This window comes from Saccoglossus kowalevskii, chromosome 4 (assembly GCF_978046115.1).
Source record: "Saccoglossus kowalevskii chromosome 4, keSacKowa6.1, whole genome shotgun sequence".
Classification (NCBI taxonomy): domain Eukaryota; kingdom Metazoa; phylum Hemichordata; class Enteropneusta; family Harrimaniidae; genus Saccoglossus; species Saccoglossus kowalevskii.
The window spans coordinates 24,059,521-24,087,359 of NC_140644.1; the positions used below are offsets into that span (position 1 = coordinate 24,059,521).

The 27,839-nt window shown below is 32.0% G+C and overlaps 1 protein-coding gene across 2 annotated transcripts in view; it reads right to left on the reverse strand.

Moving 5' to 3' along the window:
- Positions 1-1,365: 1,365 nt before the first annotated feature.
- LOC102807204 (P protein-like) overlaps positions 1,366-27,839 on the reverse strand; it is a 47,376-nt gene continuing 20,902 nt past the window's right edge. For both annotated transcript variants that reach the window (XM_085497977.1, XM_006812394.3), the window contains exons 5-19: positions 21,801-21,873; positions 19,571-19,814; positions 16,412-16,565; positions 16,118-16,255; positions 15,679-15,860; positions 13,785-13,923; positions 11,259-11,391; positions 9,773-9,920; positions 9,185-9,242; positions 8,395-8,500; positions 7,862-7,989; positions 6,890-6,949; positions 6,438-6,542; positions 6,064-6,245; positions 1,366-4,470 (exon numbers count right to left, since the gene is read on the reverse strand). In XM_085497977.1, coding sequence (XP_085354103.1) covers positions 4,383-4,470; positions 6,064-6,245; positions 6,438-6,542; positions 6,890-6,949; positions 7,862-7,989; positions 8,395-8,500; positions 9,185-9,242; positions 9,773-9,920; positions 11,259-11,391; positions 13,785-13,923; positions 15,679-15,860; positions 16,118-16,255; positions 16,412-16,565; positions 19,571-19,814; positions 21,801-21,873 — 1,938 coding nt within the window. In that variant the 3' untranslated portion in view covers positions 1,366-4,382. The remainder of the gene's footprint in view (positions 4,471-6,063; positions 6,246-6,437; positions 6,543-6,889; positions 6,950-7,861; positions 7,990-8,394; positions 8,501-9,184; positions 9,243-9,772; positions 9,921-11,258; positions 11,392-13,784; positions 13,924-15,678; positions 15,861-16,117; positions 16,256-16,411; positions 16,566-19,570; positions 19,815-21,800; positions 21,874-27,839) is intronic.

The window sequence follows — 27,839 nt, forward strand, 5'->3', positions numbered from 1 at the left end:
GTAGGAATTTTGACTGGGGGCGATTTGCACTAATGACAATTCCTAATTAAAGCTAGGTAACATCTCAGTTTGTACTCGTTGGTCTGCGCAACAGTCATAGTCGCCCTTTTTGTTTATTATGAGACCCATATCTCGCTCATGTGTGACGCGGCGACCACCGCCACTTGAACATCCAACTACTTGTGACTGGACTACATCAGGGAATCTGAATAATACTCAATCTGATACACAAATTATAATATGTGTTCAGAGAATCAGATATCAAGTGGACTCACAATTTCAAAATCATTGAGGACTCATTTGAAGAACATACCGGTCAGTGGGTCAAATAAAGGGAAGTGGAGCGGGATACTTTATCGAAGTCTGTGAATGCTGTAAAACATTTTATTTTTGGATTCAAAGACTTGGGGTATACATCAGAAAGCCTGTATTTAAAGACCCTGCATCACCTGATAATATACTTCACTTGCCTATCTGATCTTTGAAATAGGTATGATGTCTTCACAGACCAATATTCCAATGAGATAATGTCTGTCTGTAAATCATTACTATTATTTCACATCAAGATTTATTGATGATGTACTTTCCATTAACAATTCTAAATTTAATGATCATATCCTAATGAAATATACATCTGTACTTTACTATCTGATTCTGCTTCATACCAAGATCTGTGCTTTGAACTGAAGGGCCAGCTTTCTATCAAACTACTTTGTACTTCACTATTATCAATTTTCCACATCCTTGCAGCAATATATCAATGTCTACTACCTATAGGTAGAAAACGACTGACCTTAACATTGAACAGTTGTTTGTGGACAAATATAATGAGCTTGTAGTTAAATGATACTGTTACATCGATGATGCCAGATGACATTAATGTCAATTGTCTAATGTAGACATCAGGTTTTACACAAAACATGACTATGATAACTCAGAATGATAAATGGCAGATACCACACGAGGAGCAGAGTGTGCTCATTCTTTGTGAAACACCTGACATCACTCTATGCATACAATGGAGTCCATATATCTTTTACTGATGTAGTGTAGTTTACTTGTTAGTTGTTGTTTTTCTTGTGGATTGTTTTGTCAAGTGATGTCCGTCATTTGTTTGTGTTCTTGGCCTTGTAAATGTCCCAAATCAATTTTTGTTTAAGAATCCACGGTTGGGTTGAGCAGGTTATTTCCAGTCTATGGATATATTGTGGGTGGTTGAACAGATGGATGCAATAAAATAGTAAACCAAAAATCAATAGGAAGAAGAACCACAAGGAAAATGCAAATGTTAAAATTGGCAGCAGCATCAAATCAAATAGAAAACGTGACAGACTGTAGGGTAAAAATGACACTGAATGCAGGCACTTACATGTACTCAAAATAAATTTAATTAGAATCATTGTTATTAAAATCTATATTTCTACATTCATTTCTTTGTATAATTACATTTACTGAGGGTGTACTCTAGCGAAGGAAGCATCATTGGAAAAGCTAAATGAAATATTGGCTTACATATGACAGTGATGTTTCAAACGATTACACATATCCAACATTATACTGTAATGCACAGTCCCTCTATCCTACTGTGTGTAATGGTAGACTACAGTGGAACACTGTGATAAGATTTACAGTGAAAACTGACAAGGTTGTGTCATTGAGATGACTATGTATGTTGTAGGAACAGGACAACTAATAACCTACTTTGTTTCAGTATATTGTCTATCACAGGCGGACAGAAGTAATGTAAATACGTCTAGACTATGGACGAACAAACGTTTGTCGGTATTCAACAACATATTGAAACAAAGTATGTAATCAACATCCAGATTACAATGACAACATCTCGTTGGGTTTAATGTTGGTTTTGTGTTGTGTTTAGATGAAATATAACATAATGAATATAACACAGCCAAAGTTACACACATGGATAAGCCAATACTCGGTATAACACAAAATCTAAATTGAAAAATAAAAACAAGCCTCAAAGTTTAGGTGCAACAGAAGTAGCAAGTGCATAGACACATATTTTTACCTGCCATTTTTCTTTCTGTCTATAATTTGTTTATTTTGAACTACATGGATAGAATTTCAAATAGTCTAAAGTTGATAATTAAGATTTTTTCATATCATTTGGCAAGTCAAAAGCACTGCAAAATGTATATGAAAGAGAAAACTGCACATTGTTAGGCAAGCAATAGTGATTTCAGGTTTGACTTTGGAAAGGTATATAGGTTAACTCTATGTTGGATAGCAACTTTAGTTGTCAAGTAAAAAAAGGATAAATTTAATTGGAATCACAGTAAAACAGGTCATAACAAAATAAAAATGTTTTCAAATACAGGTTCACTGCCAGGCTCGAAGTAACACTAATATATTTAATGCATATACAACTGGCACGAATTCCTTTCAACCCCCATCCACCCATCACCATGGACAAAACTAAATTCTACTTAAAACACTATAGCACTAACGAAGTCAATGATTTCTTTATTAAATACTTCACTCCTGAAAAAAATGATTTAATACCTAACCCCTACCCCCAAAATACTGAAAAAATAATTAACAAGCTCAAACTGTAGAGCCTCAAAACATGCTTCACAATTGGTTAAAACACCATCACATGACTTCATCGAGCCAATCAGAAAATGCATTACTTATCGATACACAATGTCTTTATAGATGATAAAAATAACACATTATTGCCAACTCTTCAGAATTCTAGAACAAACTTCACTACAATTATTAAAATTCAGCACCAGGTTATTAAAAAGTACAATTTAAAATAGTCTCCTATATACACCATATTTCTGATATTTACTTCGTACTTTCAAGCAAAACACCAACATTAACTCAATGAAACAAACTTTCCTACACAATTCAATTTATACAAGTCTTCATTTTCTGATGTACGTTATTCCTGTAAATTACAGCATAGTTTGATAACAGTTGATCTATTTAGTTTGATAAAACCACCATCAATGACAGCGCAAACATTTTCCCTAAGTGTTGAATCTTATATATTTCTATGATTGAACGGAAACGGCAAAACTTATTCATGCTTAGAAGTGTTGGGCACATTATATAAAAGAAAAAAAATACAAAAGATGAAATTGGCATTCAAATTTGTGATGTATATGGAATATTAAAGTAACAGCATCTTTGTAGTCATGACAACTATGAATTCCCAAAATGAAGTCAGTATTTGAATACAAAATTACCACCTCTTGAAGGATACGTACAAAATATGTGGAAACACATATACAGATATATTTTAAATCTGCAGCATAATCAATTTAAATTCCTCAAAGGGGTTCAGTAGTCGGTAAACAGGCCTGATGTGAGGAACAGTCCAACAATTACAAAAATACACATACTGTAGTCGTTAAAAATAAGTTAAGCTGACTGACCTTGTAACTTACTATATAGTTATATTAATTAAATGTGAATTTCAATGTTGTACAACATCATGGCTAAGATACTCCATACTGCTATAATGACATTTATTTATCAAATCATTTAAATATGGGATTTATCCCTGGTATATTTCAGTTAACTCGTCCATCATAATGGACTCTTTCTAACTTGACCTCCATTACCAATCAGAGATTAGAACAAACAACAAAGATTGCACTGTCCAAACTAAGCTATCAGAAGATTTGTAACTCGATTTAGTGTTTCGAATCTACAGTATGTCTCAATTAAGCATCAGTAATCAATTTTGTAAATTTTATTAACTGTTGCATGTCTTGTTCACCAACTGTTTTTATTGAAAATTAAACAGCATTTTCAAATATTATTTAATGGTACAGTACTTGCATTTTATTTCTAATTTTTTATCTAGTTGTATATGGAATTTTAAGCATAAATAAATGATCGTAATTATTAGAACAATTTTTACTCTCACAAAATAAATATCAAAATGAATTAATATAAAGCTTATAGCACACACAGGTTTGGACTATTTGGTACTGCACGGCAAAAAAAAAAGCTATATCAAAAGGTATTGACCACTTCAATGTGTAAAACTTCTATGCAGCTCAGCTAAAAAAAAATGTGTGTACTTTTGCAAATCTCTATTACAATATTGTTTACACATTATTCAAATGAGAAGATGAGGTGATTTTTTTTTCAACCATGTGACTTGTTCATACATAGATGTGGTTACAAACATACACACTGCATCACTTACTGCATGTTTTAATGTTCTATCAGATGATTTGTCCATTTAACAACACACACAATACACAACACGCTTTTCTACATCAGAAATCTCTATTTGTGTTCTATTTTGGTCCTGAGCTGCAGTCATAAAATCTCAATCTCCTGGTAATTTTTGCATCTTGGTCTACTCCAAACTGTTCAAGAATTGATCTCATCTTCTGTTAGTAGTTCCAATCAAATGCAACATGGCATATTAGAAGATAAATCATCGCAATAAACGTAGTCACCAACATCATTGGAAATCCAACTCTGAAAAAAAAATACAATTAATCAAGTCAAATATTCACGACCAGTTAAATTATTACGTAATTCAGTGATCTAATAAATATGCATAAGCCAATGGCATTTATCAATCTAATGAATATTCATGAGAAGGCAGAGGTACTTAGCAATCTAATGAATATTCATGAAAGTCAAATGTATTTAGCAATCTAATGAATAGTCATGAGAAGCCAATGGCATTTAGCAATCTAATGAATATTCATGAGAAGCCAATGGCATTGAGCAATCTAATGAATATTCATGAGAAGTCAAAGGTATTTAGCAATCTAATGAATATTTATGAGAAGCCAAAGGTATTTAGCAATCTAATGAATATTCATGAAAAGCCAATGGCATTTAGCAATCTAATGAATATTCATGAGAAGCCAATGACATTTAGCACTCTAATGAATATTCATGAGAAGCCAATGGCATTTAGCAATCTAATGAATATTCATGACAGCCAATGGCATTTAGCAATCTAATATGCATACGAAGCCAAATGTATTTAGCAATCTAATGAATATTCATGAGAAGCCAATGGCAATTAGCAATCTAATGAATTTTCATGAGAAGCCAAAGGCATTTAGCAATCTAATGAATTTTCATGAGAAGCCAATGACATTTAGCAATCTAATGAATTTTCATGAGAAGCCAATGACATTTAGCAATCTAATGAATATTCATGAGAAGCCAATGGCATTTAGCAATCTAATGAATATTCATGAGAAGCCAATGGCATTTAGCAATCTAATGAATATTCATGACAGCCAATGGCATTTAGCAATCAAATGAATATTCATGACAGCCAATGGCATTTAGCAATCTAATATGCATACAAAGCCAAATGTATTTAGCAATCTAATGAATATTCATGAGAAGCCAATGGCAATTAGCAATCTAATGAATTTTCATGAGAAGCCAAAGGCATTTAGCAATCTAATGAATTTTCATGAGAAGCCAATGACATTTAGCAATCTAATGAATTTTCATGAGAAGCCAATGACATTTAGCAATCTAATGAATATTCATGAGAAGCCAATGGCATTTAGCAATCTAATGAATATTCATGAGAAGCCAATGGCATTTAGCAATCTAATAAATATTCATAAAAAGTCAAAGGTATTTAGCAATCTATTATGCATAAGAAGCCAAAGGTATTTAGCAATCTAATGAATATTCATGAGAAGCCAAATGTATTTAGCAATCTAATGAATATTCATGAGAAGCCAATGACAATTAGCAATCTAATGAATAATCTTAAGATTATTGACTTGGACAAATAAGTAATGAAATTTAGAAATAATAAGTTCCAGATGTTTTTATTGTGTCATTAAAATAATTTCACAATTATACAACACCTTTGTGGTTGTAAATTATTGTGCAATTATTAATGGCTATGCCAGTTCGATCAATGTTGACCAATAATAGAATGTCAGTGATCATACATAATACTTTCACTATATGTACCAGCACTGCAAAAATCATCTTCAATGAAGTTTGGCAAAGCACATTTTTATATTAATGCTTTAATGTTAGCTCACACAAACCTAGAGTAATATGACAATTAAATATACTAACTTGAAAAACTGGTTAAACGTAATGGTATATCCATGTTGTTCAGCGATTCCAGCACAGACTACATTAGCCGAGGCACCAATCAATGTACCGTTTCCTCCTAAGCATGCACCAAATGCTAGTGACCACACCAATGGTTTTAATGGCAACACATTACTTACACTAACATTGATCACAATGGGAATCTGTGAAAGAATAGACACATGATAAGACATATATGGCCATGCCAATTACGACATAGTTAACCCCCAAGGCAGAAATAATCATATATTCTTACAATGTTTTTTTTTTCGCAATTTTTGAAATATTCAAAAAATTCATCATTGTGTGGATGATAATTACCGGAAAATTAAATTAATGAATTTAACAAGACTTACCATAGCAGTTGTGAATGGAATATTATCGATAAATGACGATACAATAGCAGATACCCATACTATAGTGATAATAGCTACCATCAATTGATGCTCTCGTGGAACAGACTACAAATAAAATAAAACAAATACAGGAAATATTAAGGTTTAATACATCTGAAACTATGATTTCTAGTAATTATAATATAAAGAATCAACATTTTGTAGGAAAAAGTTCATGTGTGTGTTTCTTGAAGGTTGACAAATATGGTAACTCATTTACATAAGTATCTTGGGAGAATTAGAAAGCAATCACCTTGTTCAAGTGGATTCATAAATGCGTTCAATGCAATGCATTACAAAGAATATCAAATAAATGATTTATACGAAATTTGAACATGCACTTAATAATGACGTTCTGCCTTAAGTGCACATGATCATTTTCTGAATATATAAAACAACACTGTTTCACTTACCGCTATGAGTTCTGATACTCTATCTCCAATCCAATCTATTAAACCTAAATATGCTAAACCCTGGAAGAAATTAAGAAAATATTTGTAACGTATACAAGTGTAGGCACTGGGAAATGTGTGACTGCCCTCAACAGATGAAAAATTACAGAAATGAAATTCCTTATTATACTGAGCTCTACAGTTGAATTAACAAACATGAAATTGACCACTTTCCCGGAAGTAGCAAAACTGGGGTGCAAAAATACTCCTGCCTTGTCATGGCGGAAAATACAATCATGTCAGTTTACTGATAGTCGATAGAAAAGAATTTTATTGTTGTTGTAAGAACATGTATTCAGAATTGCATATTGAGCTCACATGTGTAATTTTAAAGTAATCGTTTCACAATACTTCCGGGAAAGTCGTCTATTGGCTGATGCAAGGTAACGATGCAATTTACATACAGCATACAGCAAAGTAACACATACAGATTTTATTTTTTGTTTGATGAGTTTTGAATTACTGATAAATACTAGTAATTCAAATGCAATTGTGTATTTTTCATCTGATGAAGTATTGTGAAACGATTACTTTAAAATTACACATGTGAGCTCAATATGCAATTCTGAATACATGTTCTTACATAGCGAAGAATGTGAAGAACGATTTCACAGAATATAAAGTCAAAAAGATATATGGGTATGTAAATGACATGATATGCCACACAAGTTTACAAGACGTACATGTGACAAGTACAAGGAACTTGCATAGAATAGTATAGTTGAAGACACATACATGTATCACTATAATTGGATATCCCTATAATTTATAGCGTTTGTTTCACATTTCATTACTCAACATTTCATGCACTGTACTACATTCTTTGATTACATCAGTTCTATTTTCAGTAAAACCTAATTGAAATTGATTGCTGTTTATGTTCAATAATTTTACTTTACTGTTGCTTCCATTTTTTCTTCATGTAACACTTACCTCCATGAGTACAAACAACCCAGCAAAAAAGAGTAAAGTAGCCCACTCTATTCTCTCAAATATGGTTTCTAAGTGGAGTATATCTGCTATAATTAACATCATCAGAGCACCAATAATACTTATCCAACCTGCGTCAGGAGAAAAAAAAATTTACAATGTTGATGAAAAATGTGAAGTGTGTACAAAGTGAAATTGTGCAACGATTATAATAATGAATTCTCCAACAATAGCAGAATTGATACAAGGCAGTGGTTAAAGAAGCAATCCCTCCAAATTGACAGAGTTGATGAAATTGTCTTTAAAAAATAGTATTACAGCTTGCAGATAAATGTTACATAACAAGATTTGCAATGAATTTCATCAATATCCCATGACGAGTTTTTTGCAAAAAAGCAACAAACACTTAATTTGCATAGATTCAAATGTCTTTGAGTCATCATAAAACTGCCAATGAAATCTGATGATATACTTGCAATATGATGCATATACTGACAAACAAGCCAAATAAGTATGAAATTTGTTTATGTACTCACCTAAATTGAGATCAATTGGAAGAAAACTATATGTAAAAAATAGTAGTACTGTAATTCCTAAAACTATACTTGATTTAATTAGCAACACTGGGTCTGTAATCTTGTACTGTAAGCAAACAAACAATTACAGATATTTTATTAATTGCAAATCATTGAGTCTCACTTGCTTGTATAATTACTGAAGGAACATAAATAACAAATAAATTCAACTTTTATAACCATGTTGCACAAAATTGAAAATAGGATCTTACAATCTCATTAACTTGTACAAGGTCACAAAAAATTTTAAATGGCTAAAATTTTGCCGCTAAATATCCTTTGAAAAACATATCAACACATCTGATAATGTTGTAGGACATCAATTTTAAATACATCACTGAAGTTATCTTCAGGTTCAGTTTTGAATTACCGGTAAGTGAGAGAATTTTAGGATCTAAAATTGCAGACTCACATTGAAGAATAGAAACAAGGACAGGAACACATATTTGCATACTTGCCACCGTGTCAGTTATCAGTGTGTCCACATCAAATCAACCAAACTAAATATCCACATAATTGTGTTGTTTGTCGCATGATTTAATACCTTCAAAACCAAAACTTTTGCCATCATCATTTTGAAATTTTTTCTTCTACAATGTTTATTTAGGACTAACTAGACAACATTGCCCATTACCCATCTGTCTTGCAAAAACATTTTATTAAACTTCTGAAGGTTTATTTTGTGAATTTGGCAAGTAAAGTGTTAATAAAAATCTTTGTTACATCTTCATTACAAATATCAATTTCTCACCTTCAGTTCTAATTCCGCTAACTTTTCTCTCCAATCTGGATCAACATCAGTTGATTTTCTGTAAAGTACAATTCATACAAAAACCAGGATGAAAATCAAAATAGTGCAGCTTCAATAACAGTATTTGAGTCTACATACTGAATGGAGCAATGGTTTGAGCATAAATGGTGAATATTGAAGATGAAAATGCTTGATGCAACTATAACTATATCCTTCCAACACCAGCATAACATGTACACATACTGTGGAATACTTTATTTTCGCGCAAAAGGCTTTTTGGGCGTTTTGTATGGAATTTATTCGCTTGATTTTATTTTCACAAAATCATCCTTTCAGCGAAAATAAATTTCAAGCGAAAATAAAGCATTCTACAGTATTAGTCAATTAGGTAAACCAAGATTTTTCTGCACTGGGGAGTTCATAACACAAAAAAGTCAGATTTGAACCTGATCTCATGCATACTGATAAGGATATATAATATACATTTACATTAGATTTTGATCAGATTTTTCAATAAACTGGCCTCAATTATTTTTTCATGAATTTATATGATAAAAAGAAGTGAGTGTGTTAGGATGTCCTTCTTACTGTTTTCTGTTGTTGAGTTCTATGGTTAATTCATGTTCCAATGTTACCACTTTCTGTAACAGCAAGGCTTTCACCATGCTCTCCTCTCTTGTAGTTGGCTGAATTCTGGCTGCCGATCGCTTCCAGATTTCAATTTCACGTTTTAACTCTGAAAAATAATTGCAACAATTGTTTAATCATCACTGATTGGCCATTGTGAAACAACACGGTATATAACAAACACTCTGATTGGCCATTATGAAAAACCATTGAATATAACAAACACTCTGATTGGCCATTATGAAAAACCATTGAATATAACCATGATAATGATTGGCTAGTAAATAAATAATAGAGATTTACGAGTTGACAAATCATATTTGCTGTATTAGAAGATTTATTAAAGACAAGAAATTAAAGAACAATTATGTAGCATTATCATCGCAACCATAATAAACATAGATGGCTTATAAATATAATTCTTCTCTGCATATGAATTACCGGTAAACATTACTTGTGTTTACTAACTGTAATTCATAGTATTATTATATATTTATGTTTACACAGCCAGACATAGCAATGAATTATCATTTGGACAGCTGACTTTTCATATATACATGTTTAAGGCTGTACACAATGAACTAGAAAAAATGCTCAAAAAAAATTACCTTAAAATCCTAAACTAGGAAATTAACAATTAAATAGGGGATTAATTTTGGATTATAAAGATTTTGTAAATATATAATTGTCACATGTTAAACTTTAATGGTCATTGCTTTTACGTTGCATATGGGCAATTACCCTTTCAAAGATATTTTCTTTCACACATTGTACAAGAAGATTTGCTTAATGGGAAATTTCCGTCAACTGCACCTGATTTTATTAGCAAATTACTTCAAGTATTGCCAAGTTAGAGGAATATTACGTGACCAGCTTACACAGTATAATGCATGGTGATGGAAACATACTGTACTTATCATTTGAATGTGATATTATAAACCCTACAATTACCTTCTTTTTCATATATTCCTATGATTACATAATTGAGCAATTTTTTTCTTGTCAAAATGAGTTTATTTTAATGATTTAGTATCCTCGAATGGAATTTTTGGTTTATCTGTATTTATGATAGAGATGCTCTTCTAAAGAGCAAATACTTGATAGAAATTTAATGGATCTTATATATACATATATGGGAAGATTATCAATTGATTGAAAGTAGCAATGCCCACTGAATGTTTGTTGTGTCATGCAAACGAAAACCCTGATGGTCAATGATGACATCATTCTGCAGCAATTTATGGTTCTCTGAATGTGATCAATTACTCAATGATAAATGTACTTATTTATCAAGATGACACTTTACATGATGGAGTCTGTTTATCATTACATAATGAAAACCTTATTATGTTAAATTTTATTGATATAAAAGTTTACAAATATTTAGATATGTTTAAGTCAAAAAATAAATTAATAAACAAAAATAAATAAATAAATAAATACTCACCAATGATGTCCTGAGGTTCTGTATTTTCTAAAGTCATTCTACTATACATTAGCCTTAGCAATAGAAAACCTCCAATCATACAAAATATAACACCAATAAACATGTGTAAAGTGAACTCAGCAAAGTTGATACCCTGAAAATTTAAACCATATATTCCTGAATGCTTACTGGGTTATCCAACAAACATATGTCTGCATGAAAGTTATCATAACAATAGACATAATGGTCTGGTACCTAAACAAGTTTAGCAGACAAAGATAGACACAGAATACTCCAAGAGAAATATTCATGTTGTTATTCAATATTCACATTATGACAACATGTTATGATTTAATTCTGCAAATGGTGAAGTTATAAGTTAACTAGTCAATCCTGTGTATTGTGACCACCAATGGTAAAGTAATGTTAAAGTCATGTTCCTTCATAGACAGGTGGTCTTTATGTGGTTATTTAATTCATGAATGAAAAAATGACGCAAAAAATGCCTGTTTTATGGACCAATTTGTCGAAAAAGAAGATGGGGGGAAAAAAATGCTCTTTGTTTGAATTTAATTGAAAATATCGGTGTAAAACACTAAATATATTGATTATTTGCCATTATTTTAGCCATTATACACAGTTTACTTGACCAAACTGGTGGTCATTGGCCACATTAGACAAGTTGCCATCTATATACATGTTTTACATGTTAGTTGAAATGGGACTGCTAAAAAAAGTGCAGCTGGTCTTTCCTTATCAGTAATTATTAATACAGGTTTGAACTTTTCTTAGAATGTACAATTTTTGCATATCTAACCACTCATTTTTGTTCACTCACAAGATAATCAAAAATAACCAATACCATTATAACAGGTACATTCAAATATTTGAGATATCTTCTTCGAGCAACAACTATCGTTATTTGATCTTTGTGAATCACATCTTCAATATAAACTATGAGTTTTATACAAAGTTATTATAACATGATGCACCTCTGTCATTTAAGGATGCTACTTGAATAGAGCAATTACACATTTGTTTTAGTTTGTAGAGAAGAGGAAGGATTATGAAGTGTTCTGTCTTAAAATGAGATTTTTAGGAAATAGTTTGAAATATATTGGAAAGATACAAGACCTAAGACCTCTGCCGTGAAATCAAACGTTCTCACATTGTCCACTCATGCATTTAATGTGGCAGCATCTTACTACATTTTCCTAAAGTAACGATTATTTTATTTGCTCTATTAGAAGTGCAACTCCAATGTGTTGTATGTGTTGAATTATTTTCCTCATAGAAACACACCTACATGCGTGTTTGCACTTCTAATAGAGCAAATATGGTATATTAATATAACTATGACATATGGACTAATCACACTAATCTAGTATTGGTTTATGTATTAATGAAAGCCATCATCATTTCCTTCCGTTCTGCTATTAGAAGCCATGCCATCTGTCAAAGTCTGTGTACGACCACACATGCAATAATATATATACCAGCACCACAAAGAATTGAAGAGGAAAATAACTCCCAACTGCTTATTGTTCGAGAGTCAGAAATAATTAACTCATAACATATGTACAGGACAGTATGCAGGTAGAATTTTATACCAAAATAATTATCAGTGAATATATAATTATAGTGAAATTAAAATAAACCTTATTAATTTTAAGTTCTACTAGCATAATTGATCCATTTTGTTTTTCCTATCACAATTGTTTGCAATGCTTTCTCCAAACAACATGCACAACAAGGAAAGAATTGGTCTGTTTTAAATTATATCCAAATAAGGCATATTTTCCAAACATTTTTCATTATTTGTGTAATAGAAACTCTGATTAAAATGCCAACATAATCCTTCAAAACTCTAAATGTTTTATTATGAAGACTATAGATAACCACGCTTTTCATATAAACTTACAGTCACTTATTTATTTATTTTTAATATTATTGTAAAAATAGCTTGTAAACATGCAGAGATAGATTATTTTTTCCTGTACTAGTAGGCACAGCTTATGAGAAGGTGCGTGGGATTTGGTATCATCAATGTTCTATAAAAAGTATAATTGGCCAGGAAACCAAAAAAATATATATATTGTTAAAACCTTACATGTAGTCTTTGCAGAAAGATTTGTGTCATAGTATATTCGCTTAAAGATGCAATATGAAAGAAAACATATATTTTTCAATATTGTTGTTCAGTACTCCATTTTTTAGACCAAATTCATTATGATTTCTCATAAAATGAAAACGTTTCTTTTGCAGGACACACAACAGTAATAGTTGGATGAAAAACCAATTTGTTATTGTATGTACCAAAACAACCAGTGAACTTGAGAATTTGATTGTCTAATACTATTGAATACTGAAATATTTATCAATACAAAGTACCGAACAATATAATTATATGAATTATCCATATTAAAAATATCTTTAAAATATCAATATCTTTAAAATTTGACAATAAATTTATAGAAAAGCTACAAAATTCTACACTAACGTTTCAGGCAGGGAAAACTTTCAAAACATTATTTGACCTTGACTTACCGCTTCCTGAATTTCTTTATTTGACACAATAATCACATTAGGGGGGTCTCCCACTGCAGTAGCGGTACCACCAATATTAGAAAACAACACTAAAGCTATCAGCACCCATATAGGATCTAAATTCAGTACTTCACATAGTCTGTAAAAATGAATACATAATAAAAATTCAGAAAACGTTGCATTATAATATATTTGTAACCACATACATTACAGTAATAATCACTAGCTTGACCAGTCCCAGGCATTAAACACCAAACAATTCAATGAGGTAAATAATACAATTGTTATAAGAATACTGCAAAATATGACATAACCTTTGCAACATGTCAGTCTATACATCATTTCTCTTAAATTAACCTTGTACTATCATGAACACATACACAATGGACTAAACAACATTGTTCCATTATCGATTGCTCTTTCACTACCACAATCGAAGAATTTTACACCCAAATATGAGTTACTGATTTCAAACATCAATTAAATATGAAAATTATACCAAAATGGAAAATATATGAAAATACGTTTGATGATAGCATATTTATTCATTTCATATAGAGGCTATCTCTAATTGTAAGGAAGAGTATAACATTTCTGCTCAGTATGCAAATACTCTTTAATAGTTTATTACTAGGTACTTTGAAGTATGACTCTACTAATGGAGCATACAGTACCAGTACATTACGATGTTATATAAAATACATGTATCTATAGACATAAGATTAACACATTTATGATGTGCACATATGCCTTACACCACCTGTGATGCTGTGAAATATGCTGGCATTCAAGCTTTCAGAAAATAAATGGGTCAATAGAGTTCAAAATTTCATTCTAATTTAGGCATTAATTTTGGAATGGGTTTAATATTTCCTGTCATCTAAATAGAAACTAAATTTATATTTTTCGTGGTTACAAAATAAGGTGTTCATTTATAACAGCTGTGATTGGGTGAACAATGTTTCAATACTGTTCTGAATCTGCATTGCATTCTCTATAACCCTTTATTCAGAAATTCCTGGTGATTCCTGTGTGATGGTTAAAAAATAAATGCAAGGATCTTTTCTAATCATACTGAACTTCCCCAGTCAATAGCCCTTGGATTATAAGCCTACCCTTTCAACTTTAGACTAATGCTAAAAATATGATTGTCAAGTGATGAAACCGTGTCATCGGATATTTTTTTTTTCCTGAAAAATCTCAGTGTATCGGTATATCATAAATTAGGTGTGAACGGGTAAACTGTGCTTCAACATGACTGTGAAAGATGTTAATTGCTTCTTCCACGCTCAGTTTGCAAATAAACCTTTTTTTAAGAAAGTCTTTTTTTATCAAAATCAGTGCCAACAGATAATATTTTAACATTGTGGTAATTCACTTCCTATTTGCGTTAAAAATGCCATCATCAACATTCAGAAATCCTCAGAAAATCGTGTTACAGCATTCTGATTGGTTAATAACAAACTTGACCTGTAATGTCATAGTATGTTGTTGCAAGTCAAATTGTGCAGACAAACATCATTGCGGAAATTGCTTTGCTTAGAAAACTGAAAAACAAATACCTTAATCTTTTCTGTGGTGGTTCTTAGGTCCCATTACTTTCCCCTATTATACATGTTGAGGCCCCTGTCTGGACTTATGATCGGGGAAGTATGATTTTCTTTTTTTGTGATGTAATGTTTAGAATGAAACGGACAAACAATGGAATGACTTTTGACATTAAAAAAGTGGCTGTTAATCAATCATATTTGATCAATTTCAATATAGGTTTATATATTAAAGATGTGGTGTTACATTTAACTGTACTGTCAGCTTTGAACAAACCAGTCGGCCATTTTGAATTTTGTTTTATACCTATATGGAAGTTCAGAATGAGGGAAAATCAGATACTGACCTAATGGTGACTGGTGTTATAAGTAAAATAGTTGTAACATTATCCAGGAATGCAGAGATACAACCCGTAAACAAACAGAGTATGGTGATCAACACCCAGACACGACCTTTGGCTAACTTGTAAGCCATCAATGCTGACCAATCAAACACGCCAGTATCAGCAAATATGGCTACCATAGTCATCTGTAACAAGAAAAAATTGAATCATTGCAATGAGAGTGAGAAATAATCTGTTGAAAACCTTGTGTGACAAAAAAACAATATTTCATTATGACTATAACCTCACCGGAAAACACCAAATTGGCGGGGAAGCTTTTAAACCAGAAAAAAGCCACAACTTTTATGTAAAATAGGAGGCAAACAGGACATACTATATCACACTATCCAAGTCGAATATCAAGCTACACTATTTACAGCGTAACTCATCATTGCAAACTCACCATTCCCCATAACAATGCTAATGTTTCATAGTCAATCCACTTCATAATATACTCCAAAGACGGCCTCTGATTCATTGCAGAAAGAGTTGCCAAGGCAGCCATTGCACCAATCATAGCGGCCAATGTACGATGGACAAGCTGAAACAAACAAAAATTGCAGAATATGTACATCAACCATATGAAAATTGTATCGAATAGCGCCCTCTTTTGTTGAGTTTTAAGAACTAAGGGCACCAAGAATTTAGAAGAAAGGAAAAGAATATGGAATATATAATATATATATAAATGACTTACATCAAACACTATAAGCACATACACTCCGACAAGGATGATGGCCGCATAGATGACTTGGTTCTCTACTGATTTGGGGAGACCCACATAGGAGGCCATGAATCCAACAGTCTGCTCAGTATTTGAGGTGATGATCATCTGGTATTTGTCATGTATACTACAAAAAATACAGAAATCATTCTTAATGTTATGTATGTGCAAATGAATACATGCGTCATGTCATGTGAAATTATTATTACTGTTTGTGCATATGTGGACAATGTATTGTCATGTGGAATTATTATTTTGTGTGTGTAAATACGGACACATGTCATCTCATGTGAAATCATTACTGTGTGTACATGAAAACAATGTATTATATCATGTGAAATTATTACTTTGTGTAAATATGGACATGTCATCTCTTGTGAAATAATTATTACTATGCGTGCACATGTGAACAATAATGTATTATATGTGAAATTATTACTTTGTGTAAATATGCACATGTCATCTCTTGTGAAATAATTATTATTTTGTGTGCACATGTGAACAATAATGTATTATATCATGTGAAATTATTACTTTGTGTAAATATGGACGTCATCTCTTGTGAAATAATTATTACTATACGTGCACATGTGAACAATAATGTAATATATATCATGTGAAATTATTACTGTGTGTGGAAATATGGACATGTGTCATCTCATGTTGAATCATTATTACTGTTTTTAAATATGAACACAATGTTTAACACATTCCCGGCTGTGTATGGCTATTCAAAGCTTTCAGCTGGTGATGTGTTAACAAGCAATTATGTTTGCTGTACATATGTTTTAATTATCAATGGTTTCATATACAAAGTAAGCTTGAGTGACGATCTGAACATCCACTAGTTAAACTGAATGCACAGCACATATTACAAGCATATTATGGCATGTTTCTACAGCGCTATAAATATATATAATATAAAATTAAGGGGAAATATTTTTCTAACAATTTAAGTGGTATGCACAATCTTAATTGTCTGGGTCATCACAGCGTCTGATGCACAGGTCGTTCAACTTTACTGACTTGGGTACACCAATTATAAATATCACGCTGCTTTTCCAGTTTTATTCTATAATTACTTTCTGATTTATATTACACATTAAATTACATAACTTTACAATTTAGGATATGTTCCCAAATCTTGGGGAAGCAATTTAATCAAGAGGTTTAAGCTTCAAATTTTGACCTTTGACCTCAGGGCTCATAGTTCATGAATAATTAAGTTTAACAAGCCAATAATTGGCAGTGAGGCTCAAGCAATTTTGTGCATCTATTTTTTTCTCTACTCAATCTGTGCTGCTGTCCATTTTTTTTCATCTGCTGTAAATTGCTTTAATTTCACAATTTGTGAATTTCAAGAAAGAAAAAGTTTATTAGCAGTAAACATTTGTGGAGCGTTACTTATGTGAAGTCTTTTCTTTTCTTTTTATCAATTTTTTTTTTAATTTAAGCAATGACTTTGTTTTTAATCATTTTCAGGATGCAGTCCAGTCAAAGAATACAAGGCAAATATATAAAAAAGAACATCAGCAACCAAGCTGCTGTCTAATTGATGTGTCAGTTAGGTGTCAGGGTTGGGTAACCAATCGGGCACAAGTAGCTTTGCATTGATTACCCCTTTCCAAATTTACTTGTACATAATGACTACAAATTGGAAAAAAATATATGATTGGCCTCATAACCCTATTATTTTTCTTTGTGAAAAAAACGAAAACATTTCTGTCTCAAGAGGGTACTCGCATCACAAGTGGGCATTATTAGTTAGCATGGTGAGAGGGTAATTGGACTGTAACAATTGAGATTAATATATGTATAATGTATTTTAACATATGTGATTAAATACCCAGATATGGAATATCAATTAGGTACAGTAAACAAGCAGCTTTATCGTCCACTGGGATTAAAGGTCGCTAATTTCACAGACTGATAAATTCACCAAATTCAAACAAATGAGTACATGAATATTAGCTTAAAGTTGATCGCTTCTCTGACAAATCGTGCAATTAAGCTGGAAAATGCACTTGATATAAATAGTGAAATTTGAACGTAGTGAACATTACTCCTATTATAGTACTACTCTAATCTGTTATAGATTCTGGACACATGTGGCAAGGATGTCGGAGAACTCAACCGCATCATTCACTTTGCAGTCAGACAGTCAGCATTTTTAGAAGTCATTACTGCCAGTATTTTATCCCTAGTTAATGTCTCTTGATATCCTTTGGGACAGAGTGATGTAATTAAAATGAACAACAGGCATAGTGAAAACATTGAAACCTTGCCATAGGGAGATTCACATTACTGATAAAGTCAAGTTTAAACTGTAGTTTTTGTTACAATACTGCAAATTGACATCCTCAAAACAAGGACGCATTTTGTATATAATTACAAACTGGTTTTCAAACAAAGGCACTGTTGAGATTTTATTCATTTGTGTTTTAAATACTGCAATCTAGTGACAAGAACTTTATTTTGTGAATCGCATTGGATTTGATCTCCTTTGAGTGACTTGCCACCTTCGCTGTTTTCATCAAAGGACAGTCCGCGACATTTGCACTTTGACTCAGTAGGTCACTGTTTAACCTATCAGAAGGCTATAGACCCATTAGAGAATTGTAGAAGGTAACCAGAGTCTTTAGGGTGATGAGCATTAGGCTAACAGGATGCTTTCTGACAGATTACTGATGCAATGAAGTGTTAAATGGTTAGAGTGGATAAATGGAAGATTTTACCAACTCAATAAATTGTTCAATCAAGTATTCAAAGTTACTGGAGGTTTCAGACAGGGATTTAAAAAATACATATATATTTTAGCACATCAAGTAGTGAAAATTTTACGTCAAAATCTGTCTACAGTTAATCGTTTTAGACTTGCCTGTGGAATGCCTGCTACTTTCTTAGAAAATCATTTCTTTTACACAATAGACAAATACATGTAATGATTTCATACTTTAAATAATGATATATTCAACTTTCGACAAAATTGTTTCAACATAGTGTTGTTCTAGTCAACCATTTCATATATAAATGTTAAACAGAAAGTGAAATTAACTAGTACACAACACCCATGACCTCAATCTCAAGAGAAAGGTCATTCAAGCCCCAGATAATCTACCCTTGAAATCTTACCTAGTTCTTTCTAATGGGAACATCTCCTTGAACTGTGCGGGTTCACCACCTTCAAGAGTGATATCCTTGGATATGGGTAATACCCACGGATGAGCACTTGGTATAGGTTCACCGCCTGCCCTGACTACCTGTATTGTGACGTTGTACCTGGACGCCATTCGATTCGGATCTTCAAACGCCCCTCTAGCAATTATCTGTATGTATCCACTGTCAGACTCCATAGTGTTATCAGATATGTTCAGAGCTGTGTAAATGAGTTGAGGAAACAAACAACGAACTGATATTCATGGGGGAAAATCTATTTTATTGCAAGCACTGTATATAGGGAATATGGTGGGATATTCTTTTATCTATAGTTCTGATGTGAACATGGAGATGAATTTAAGATTAAATTTATTTTGTGTATCTTTGTCAGTGTTTCAAAAAGAATGGATAATCAGTTGATGGACGACTTGCAGATTTCAATATCCCATGGTTGTTATGTCTCACTACATTTGAGTCGTGCAAAAACCACTAAAATAAACATTTAAATATTGTTTTATCAAACCAGGGAAATATTTGATTTGAAACCATTCTTTGGTATATTTGTTTTCATGCAATTCTGATCAAGTATACAAGTTGGTGATGTAATAGGGCAAAAAATGGTTGCTGCGATTTCATTGAGAGTTAAGAGCCACAAGACTTGTAATTGCCCTCAATTAGTATTTCATTCTTTACCATTATTGCATACTCTGTTCTAAATATCATGGTAACATATATCTAAGAAACAATGGATGCAATGACAGAAGATAATTTAACACTGTTGGTAAAACAAAACAAGTCTTGTGGAAGATTTTGGCAGCCTTTTTGGTCTCAGCAGCCATTCTGATTTTGGCAGCCATTTTGATCGCGTCAGCCATTTTTATCCCAGCAACAACTTTGATCTTGGCAGCCATTTTGATCTTACCAGGGTGTTAGTGATACATGTTATAAAAATCCATGTACAGTACACTCTGAAAAAAATACTCGTTTGGAGATAAATAACATTTCAAATATTCTACAACATATACCTCAGCAAAAATTATAACACTTATGTTACATTCTTATCGACAGCAACAAAAAAGCAATTTGGATATTATTCCATGTAGAAACCCTTCTATGACAGGATTTTGATACTGATTTCCATTTCCTGTTATTTCTCATTTTTCTCTGACCTTTTGAACTATAGTGAGATAAAATAATATTCACAGGAGAATATTTGTGCATATATTTTGAGTAAAAAGTCAAAAGTTGAACCCATACAATTGTGAATTAGTTATTTATGAAAACTAGATTTCAAAAATGGAGATGGTGTTGAAGAGAATTTTCCCCCAAAAGATTTGTACAAGAAGATAAAAAATAAATCTCGCAACTACATTTACTATTTATGAAGCTGTATAACAATTTGTGTAGAAGCACTATTAGATATTATTCATACAGCTATTGAAATTATTGATGTTGGGAAATATCCAGGCAACAGAAATTTGAATCAAAGGTGATTAATTGTAAGTCCATACATGATGGAACACAAATGACATTTTGCAGTTCCCATAAAATCAGAGCATCAATTATTTAATATCAGTCGCCTTATTAAAGACCTTTAATAAGGCTACAGAAACAACATCAGTAAAGAACTTTAATAACTAGTTATGTTTATCAATGATATAAACAACTAATGTATTGGTCAGAAATTATAACTATTAATAATCATTTATTAATTTTTGAGTCAAAATTCATTTTATTTTGTTTATTATCGTTTTTACAATATATATTGATTATAGTTTTTAGGCAATAATTAAGCATCACATACCCACTTTTTTTTTGCTGAGTGTGCTGAGAAGATATTCCATGGTAAATAAATTGTGTGAAAATAATTTTCTGTTCCAGTAAAACATTGACAAAAACATTGACATATTTATAATAAATAATGTTTTTCATTGAAAATAATTTCTTTTTTTTTTTTTACATAAACAAAGTTTCAGTATAATGGAATAGTATGGATTAATTCAAACTCATAATATTTACCAGGTTAGGGAGCCTTGCCATAAAAAGTGACTACCAACCCCCTAACACAATCACAATATGAGACCTAATAGGATAACTACTCGCAAATCCTTAGCAAATCTATTTGACAATTAACCATATTTATCAATGCGTTTGTAACTACATCAACTGAAACCATGGCAACACTGATGCCTTTTGTAAAGGATACTCTCATTCATAGTATTCGACACAGTACATGCATATCCGCCTTCTTCACGTTCATTCTGCATGGACATGATGATCTGCGCGAGAAAAAAAATTGGTCTTCATGTCAATCTATTTCAAATTATATATTCAAACATCATGCATACATAGAGATCAAACAAAATTATTTTAAAAACAGTGGGAAAATGACCATAGAGAGCAAATTTCTTCTGTTAATACTTTACAGATATTACAGAATGTTTAACCTTTTCACCACCAGTTCCCTCTTTTCATCACAAAATAGACAAAAATAGAAAACATTTTGAGTAAAAATTTAAAATTGACTCAAATCTTTTCTGTTGGCTCCAAAATTAGGGTTTATGTCCAGAAATATTGAAGAATATACAAAAAAAGTGCAGATAAATTTGGGCAAGAACGATTGATAGTGAAAAGGTTAACGTGTGTTTATACCGGTAGCTTGAAATGAACTGAACTAGATTCAGAGTTCGTAATCATTGTCCTAAAATTGAAACTGGCAGATACAAACAGATAGCAGTTAAATCTAGAACATGTGACAACTGTACACGATACTGTATAAATTTCCCAGAACATAGATTGCAGAAATTCATATCAATTATTTTGGAACCAGTTATGATAGTAATAAATGTATTTCCATCATTTCCCGAAGCTCAATTCGTTTAAGCCAATCTTACTACCCAGACAGTAACTGTGTTTTAGAATGATTAGGAGTTTGTGGGGTTTTTTCTTTGTTATGTTGTGTACATTATGTCCATTTTTATGTTCTATTTATGTTTTATTTTTAGATGTTATGAGTTGATAAATATTAGTATTTAGTACCAGAACTATATTTCCCACATATTCCACAACAAATAAAAAAAACGATAACATGTTAAAAAGCAAGGCAAATACATTGAAATGTGGAAGTCAGACAACAATTCAGACAATAAGATATTTGGACTGAATAAAATTATAAAATGGGTCTGACATGGAGGTGCAGAGAAATTAATTGGTTTTTCAATGACAAGGTTTGAGAATGACTTATGAAATTATTGTTTTCAGTATCAACATGAGACAATTCTTGTAATATTGTTATTAATAGATGTCAACCATGATCTTTAATAATTCCAAGCAAAGCAATAAGTTTAAAATAATTGTAAGAATCCCAAAATAACTTAAAACAAAACAGATGGTGTTTTTCCGCAGAGTAATAATAACTTAAGCTCTGATAATACATGTACATGTACAAAGACTGGAGCATATCACAGTTACTGTACATACCAATTTGTACACTGAGTATTCAAAGCACACTGAACTAGTTAGGAAATAGCCTTAAAAGCTAAATACGGGTTTTGTGATCAAGATAAACATAATTGTAGTGAAAGACATGCAGTACATAAGTACATGATTTTATCAGTCTGTGTTGCTATGCAGCTGTCATATGACATCGAACCACCTTGGGGATGTTGCTATGCCCTTACAAAGAAATTCAACTACAAATAACTATAATAGCACTATACAGATAGCTTTATTTGTAACGTTGATTGGATACAAATGTAGTTGATTAGTGTCCAATCTATATTAGAACTTTGATATAATTTAATGTGATAATGTCTCCATAGAAGGCAATATTTAAAATTCCTGCAATATGATTGGTTTATGGATAAAGGTCACTTTCACATGACCTCAGTTAGTATAATATCTTCCCCATTTTCACCTCCAAAACACAATAATTTCATTCTCAAATCTAGTTGAATTTAGTAAATCTGATTTGCATCAATTATTCAAGTGCAAAGTATATGCAGTCTTCGTAACGACTGAAAATGCTTTTGCTGTAATAGTCATTTATATGCGACTCGCAGTTTCTAACCTACATTGACTATGTAAATGAATTAGACATTTTGATTGCCAAGTCTCCATGTTTCTGAGTATTAATTTTATCTTTTATTAAGTTTTCTCAACATTACCTGTACCCAAACATAATAATTTACTTCATTATTTATTAATTTACTGCCAATAAAATGTTATACCATCTCATAAAAATAGCGACTATCATACATTCATTACATTATCTGTCTGTGCATTAAGAACACCAATTAATAATTCCTTTTATTAAATGTGGACATGAAGTAAAAGTTCTTGCATTGCAATCACTTTGAAATAAAATTAATGCAACGTTTGAATTTCAAGTCAAAATTTTTCTATTATCATTAATTGTTGAGAAAAAACAAGTTTTAGAGACATGTTTGTGTTTTGTGATGTTTGCCTCTCTGAGTACAGAAAGAAAACTTTTCTAAATTCAATAGATATTGTAACAATGAATTAAAACTTTTTGCCTGTGTTACATTCAGATCAGCTGGAAAGTTTTCATAGTTAGGTAAACTTTGATAATGACAACTACCCAGTGTCAGCGTCTTTACCTCAATAATGGCTGATTCACACGAAACATACATCCTATTAAATTCACTATCGCAATGTGAATTGATCATAATAATCTTAATTTGTTAATAAAGCATAACAATTTTATTAAACAAAATTGCCGAATTAAATTGCCTTTCTAAAACATTCAATAAATGACTACAGAATATGAAACATATGTGCAAGATAATAAGGTTATTATCAGTGTTAATAATATTCAATATCTCTTTGAGAGAGATTTAAAAATCTCTGTGGATGTCTCAAAAATTAAGAATACCGTATTACCCCGGGCACGCGCCCCTCCCTGGGCAAGCGCCCACACCTTTGTTTTCACAAAAGTTACATGTTGGGGACATCCTCTGTTAAACGCCCAGGGTGATTTTTAACCAAGAACGGGGTCAACAATAAAGTTTTATTTGTCAAAAACGAACGCGTTTTATTTATTTAAATAGTGTGTTTGTTACGGTAGTTCTCTTTTTGGAGTGTGTGGTGGCCCTAAAAAGGGCCATTTTGTTTGTGTTTTTACGTAAAAACTCTTTGGAACTTAACAACGTAAAATGAACCACGCAGCATGTGGCGCACACGTTCTGCTTTCTCTTCATTCACGATGAATCCAATATTGCAATAATCCATACCTTGGTGAGTGGTTTGAAGCACTTAGCTATTCTTCAGTAATTAATGGTTTGAAGCACTTAGCTATTCTTCAGTAATTACGATGCGATGTATCAATACGTGCGTGAACAAAATTATGTTAATGAGGTCATCGCCATCTTGGATTACAAGCAGTAGTTTTTCCCGGCCGTTTCGACTTGCACTGATCACAGTTACTAAAAAAGTAACCGTGCATTGATTACAATACTTACTATACTTTGTAGCCAATTTCAGTGAGTAATACAACTTCATTCGCTGACATAAAACAAGTTTTATTCTTGAAATTCGATCCTGTGTCTTAGTGTTCCCACAGTTCTTGACCGAGTGCTCACGTTTATTGAAACCTTGCATAAATCAAGAAATAAGTACGTGTACAAAGTGTACGAAAGCATTCCTTTATTTGACCTTATCATACGATCACAAAAACAACTTTTTAAAATCTTTTTTGGGGTGGTCCTCGGGTAAGCGCCCACTCCAAATTTTATTTGATTTTGTATGTTCAGGCCCCTGGGCGCTTGCCCGGGGTAATACGGTAAGCAAAATTAGAACAAGCAGAAAGGACATTCACATGTAGTAATCATTTATCCATAGTTGTGTAAGTTTCCAAACTATACAAATTATGCATGTGATAAACACAACAGAAAGCTTATTTTCTTAGTTTGACGCCAATAGGTGCTTCGTATCAACCGCCAGATTAAGCCAATCCTGTACTACAGATTAAATTAATACTAATTCCTGGAAGTAATTATTATTTCATAATCTTGAGATCGCAGACATATATCTAACATGAATAGATGACATTGACAAATTATCTCCTCAGTGAAAAAAAAATACCGTAGGAAATACTGTAAAACATGTTGAAAAAGCGGCATGCAATTTTAGCGAATTGTGGTAAAAACAAAGAAAACTGTAAGTGTAATTAGGAAGCGCCCCAGATTTTTACGTTCCGGATTACTGTATACAAATCCCCAAGCATTGGTCGTTTTGAATTTATAATAAAGTCATTAGCGACATCTTGTATTAGCCAATCAGTTCTCTTGCTAAATTCATTAAAAGACATGCTCACGAAAAAGACATGTTTTACAGTAACCTTTACATTTACGTCATCAGCATCAAAGTGTCGACAGTTGTCAACAACTGGAAAGAAATATCTCGTACAAAGGAATTATCCACAATCCAAAGTTAGCAAAATGCTCATATAAATGGACTCCTGGCAAAAAAAATAATACCAGTAAATAGAAACCTATCAATAGATGTACCATATTTGCTCTATTATTAGTGCATGCTCTTATGTGAATTACAGATGTTCTTCTATGGTCAAAATAAGTTTCATTTTAATGATTCAGGTACATGTATATATCAAATGCAATCAAGGGCTTATACACGTATACGCTTGTATGAAAGATTCACTAATAATAGAGCAAATGACAAATGGCTAATTATATTGACAAGTATGGAGCCGGCAACCATGTTTTAACACATCCCCTGCTGTAAGCCTCTACTGTGGCCAAAATATGAATGGGAAAATTATACCTAAAAAAGAGCAAAACATTGCCCCGTCTGTAGTTGTTAGAGTAGAAATCATTCACAAAATAGATCAAACATGTTAATAATCATATACCTCATTATTTAAACAAATTCCAACCATCAAATAATTACAAGAAGGATACCAATACCACAAGAAATATATCAGAGTCCTACTTCAAATTTCGAAGATTTATGTTAAATTCTCTACCGATAATCCGTTGTCTGTTGCTGTGTTTTAAATAGGCGTCTGACGGTCAGCCATACAGCTAATGTTGCCCCACAACAAGCAGCCTCTCGGCTGAGATAGCTCTGCTGTGAGCAATGCACATTTCAATTAAAGATATAACAAAAATGGACAAATCTGAGAGTGATGATCCACCTGTAGTACCTTTATGTATAATATCAAATCAATCAAGCTTGCAGTTTTTAACAAGAAGTTAGAAATATATCACTTTTCACCAAAATTAGAGAATGTAAAGATATCATCATGAAATAAACAAATCTAGGTGAGGTATACCCAAGGTACATATAAACCAAATATCAAAGCAATCAGGCTTGTAGTTTTTAAGAAGAAGTCAGAAATATATCACTTTTTACCAAAAATGATAAAAATATTCACCAAACTTAGAGAATGTAAAGATATCATCATGAAATACACAAATCTAGGTGAGGTATACCCAAGGTACATATAAACCAAATATCAAAGCAATCAGGCTTGTAGTTTTTAAGAAGAAGTCAGAAATATATCACTTTTTACCAAAAATGATAAAAATATTCACCAAAATTAGAGAATGTAAAGATATCATCATGAAATGCACAATCTAGGTGAGGTATACCCAAGGTACATGTACATATAAACCAAATATCAAAGCTATCAGGCTTGTAGTTTTTAAGAAGTGGTAAACAAATTGTTGAAAACATTATGGACAATATTACGCTGGTTTATTTTGCAAGTTGTGACAAAAGAGTTAAAATACGTTGATCAGGTTATGAGCTCAAATGTTTTCAATAAAGCACTGGTTGAATGTCTCTATCTGCAAAGGATATGATAGTTACGCATTTTTAATGAGACCACACATGACCAAATATGGTTATTAAATATGTAGATCAGATCAGTGTACAATGTCTTTCAATAAGGGCTACTGATGTGACAGACATACGTGTGGACAGGGGGGTAATCAGAACTGTAGGCGAGGATTGATATTACTGAAGCAGGATATAATCATTGGTGTCCATTGACGTCAGACTAAAGCAATACGTGTATTGTTAGATATTAAATATTTATGATATTTCTTTCTGGTCAGGATCAATTTGTTGTTATCTAGTCAGAATCACACTGGCAAATTATAGGTTTATGTTAATATCAGAAATTCAGTTAAATTTCAAATGTTGTTTTTCAGTTTTCAATATCTTGAACAGGAATTACATGTGTAGCTTTGGAACACTTTCC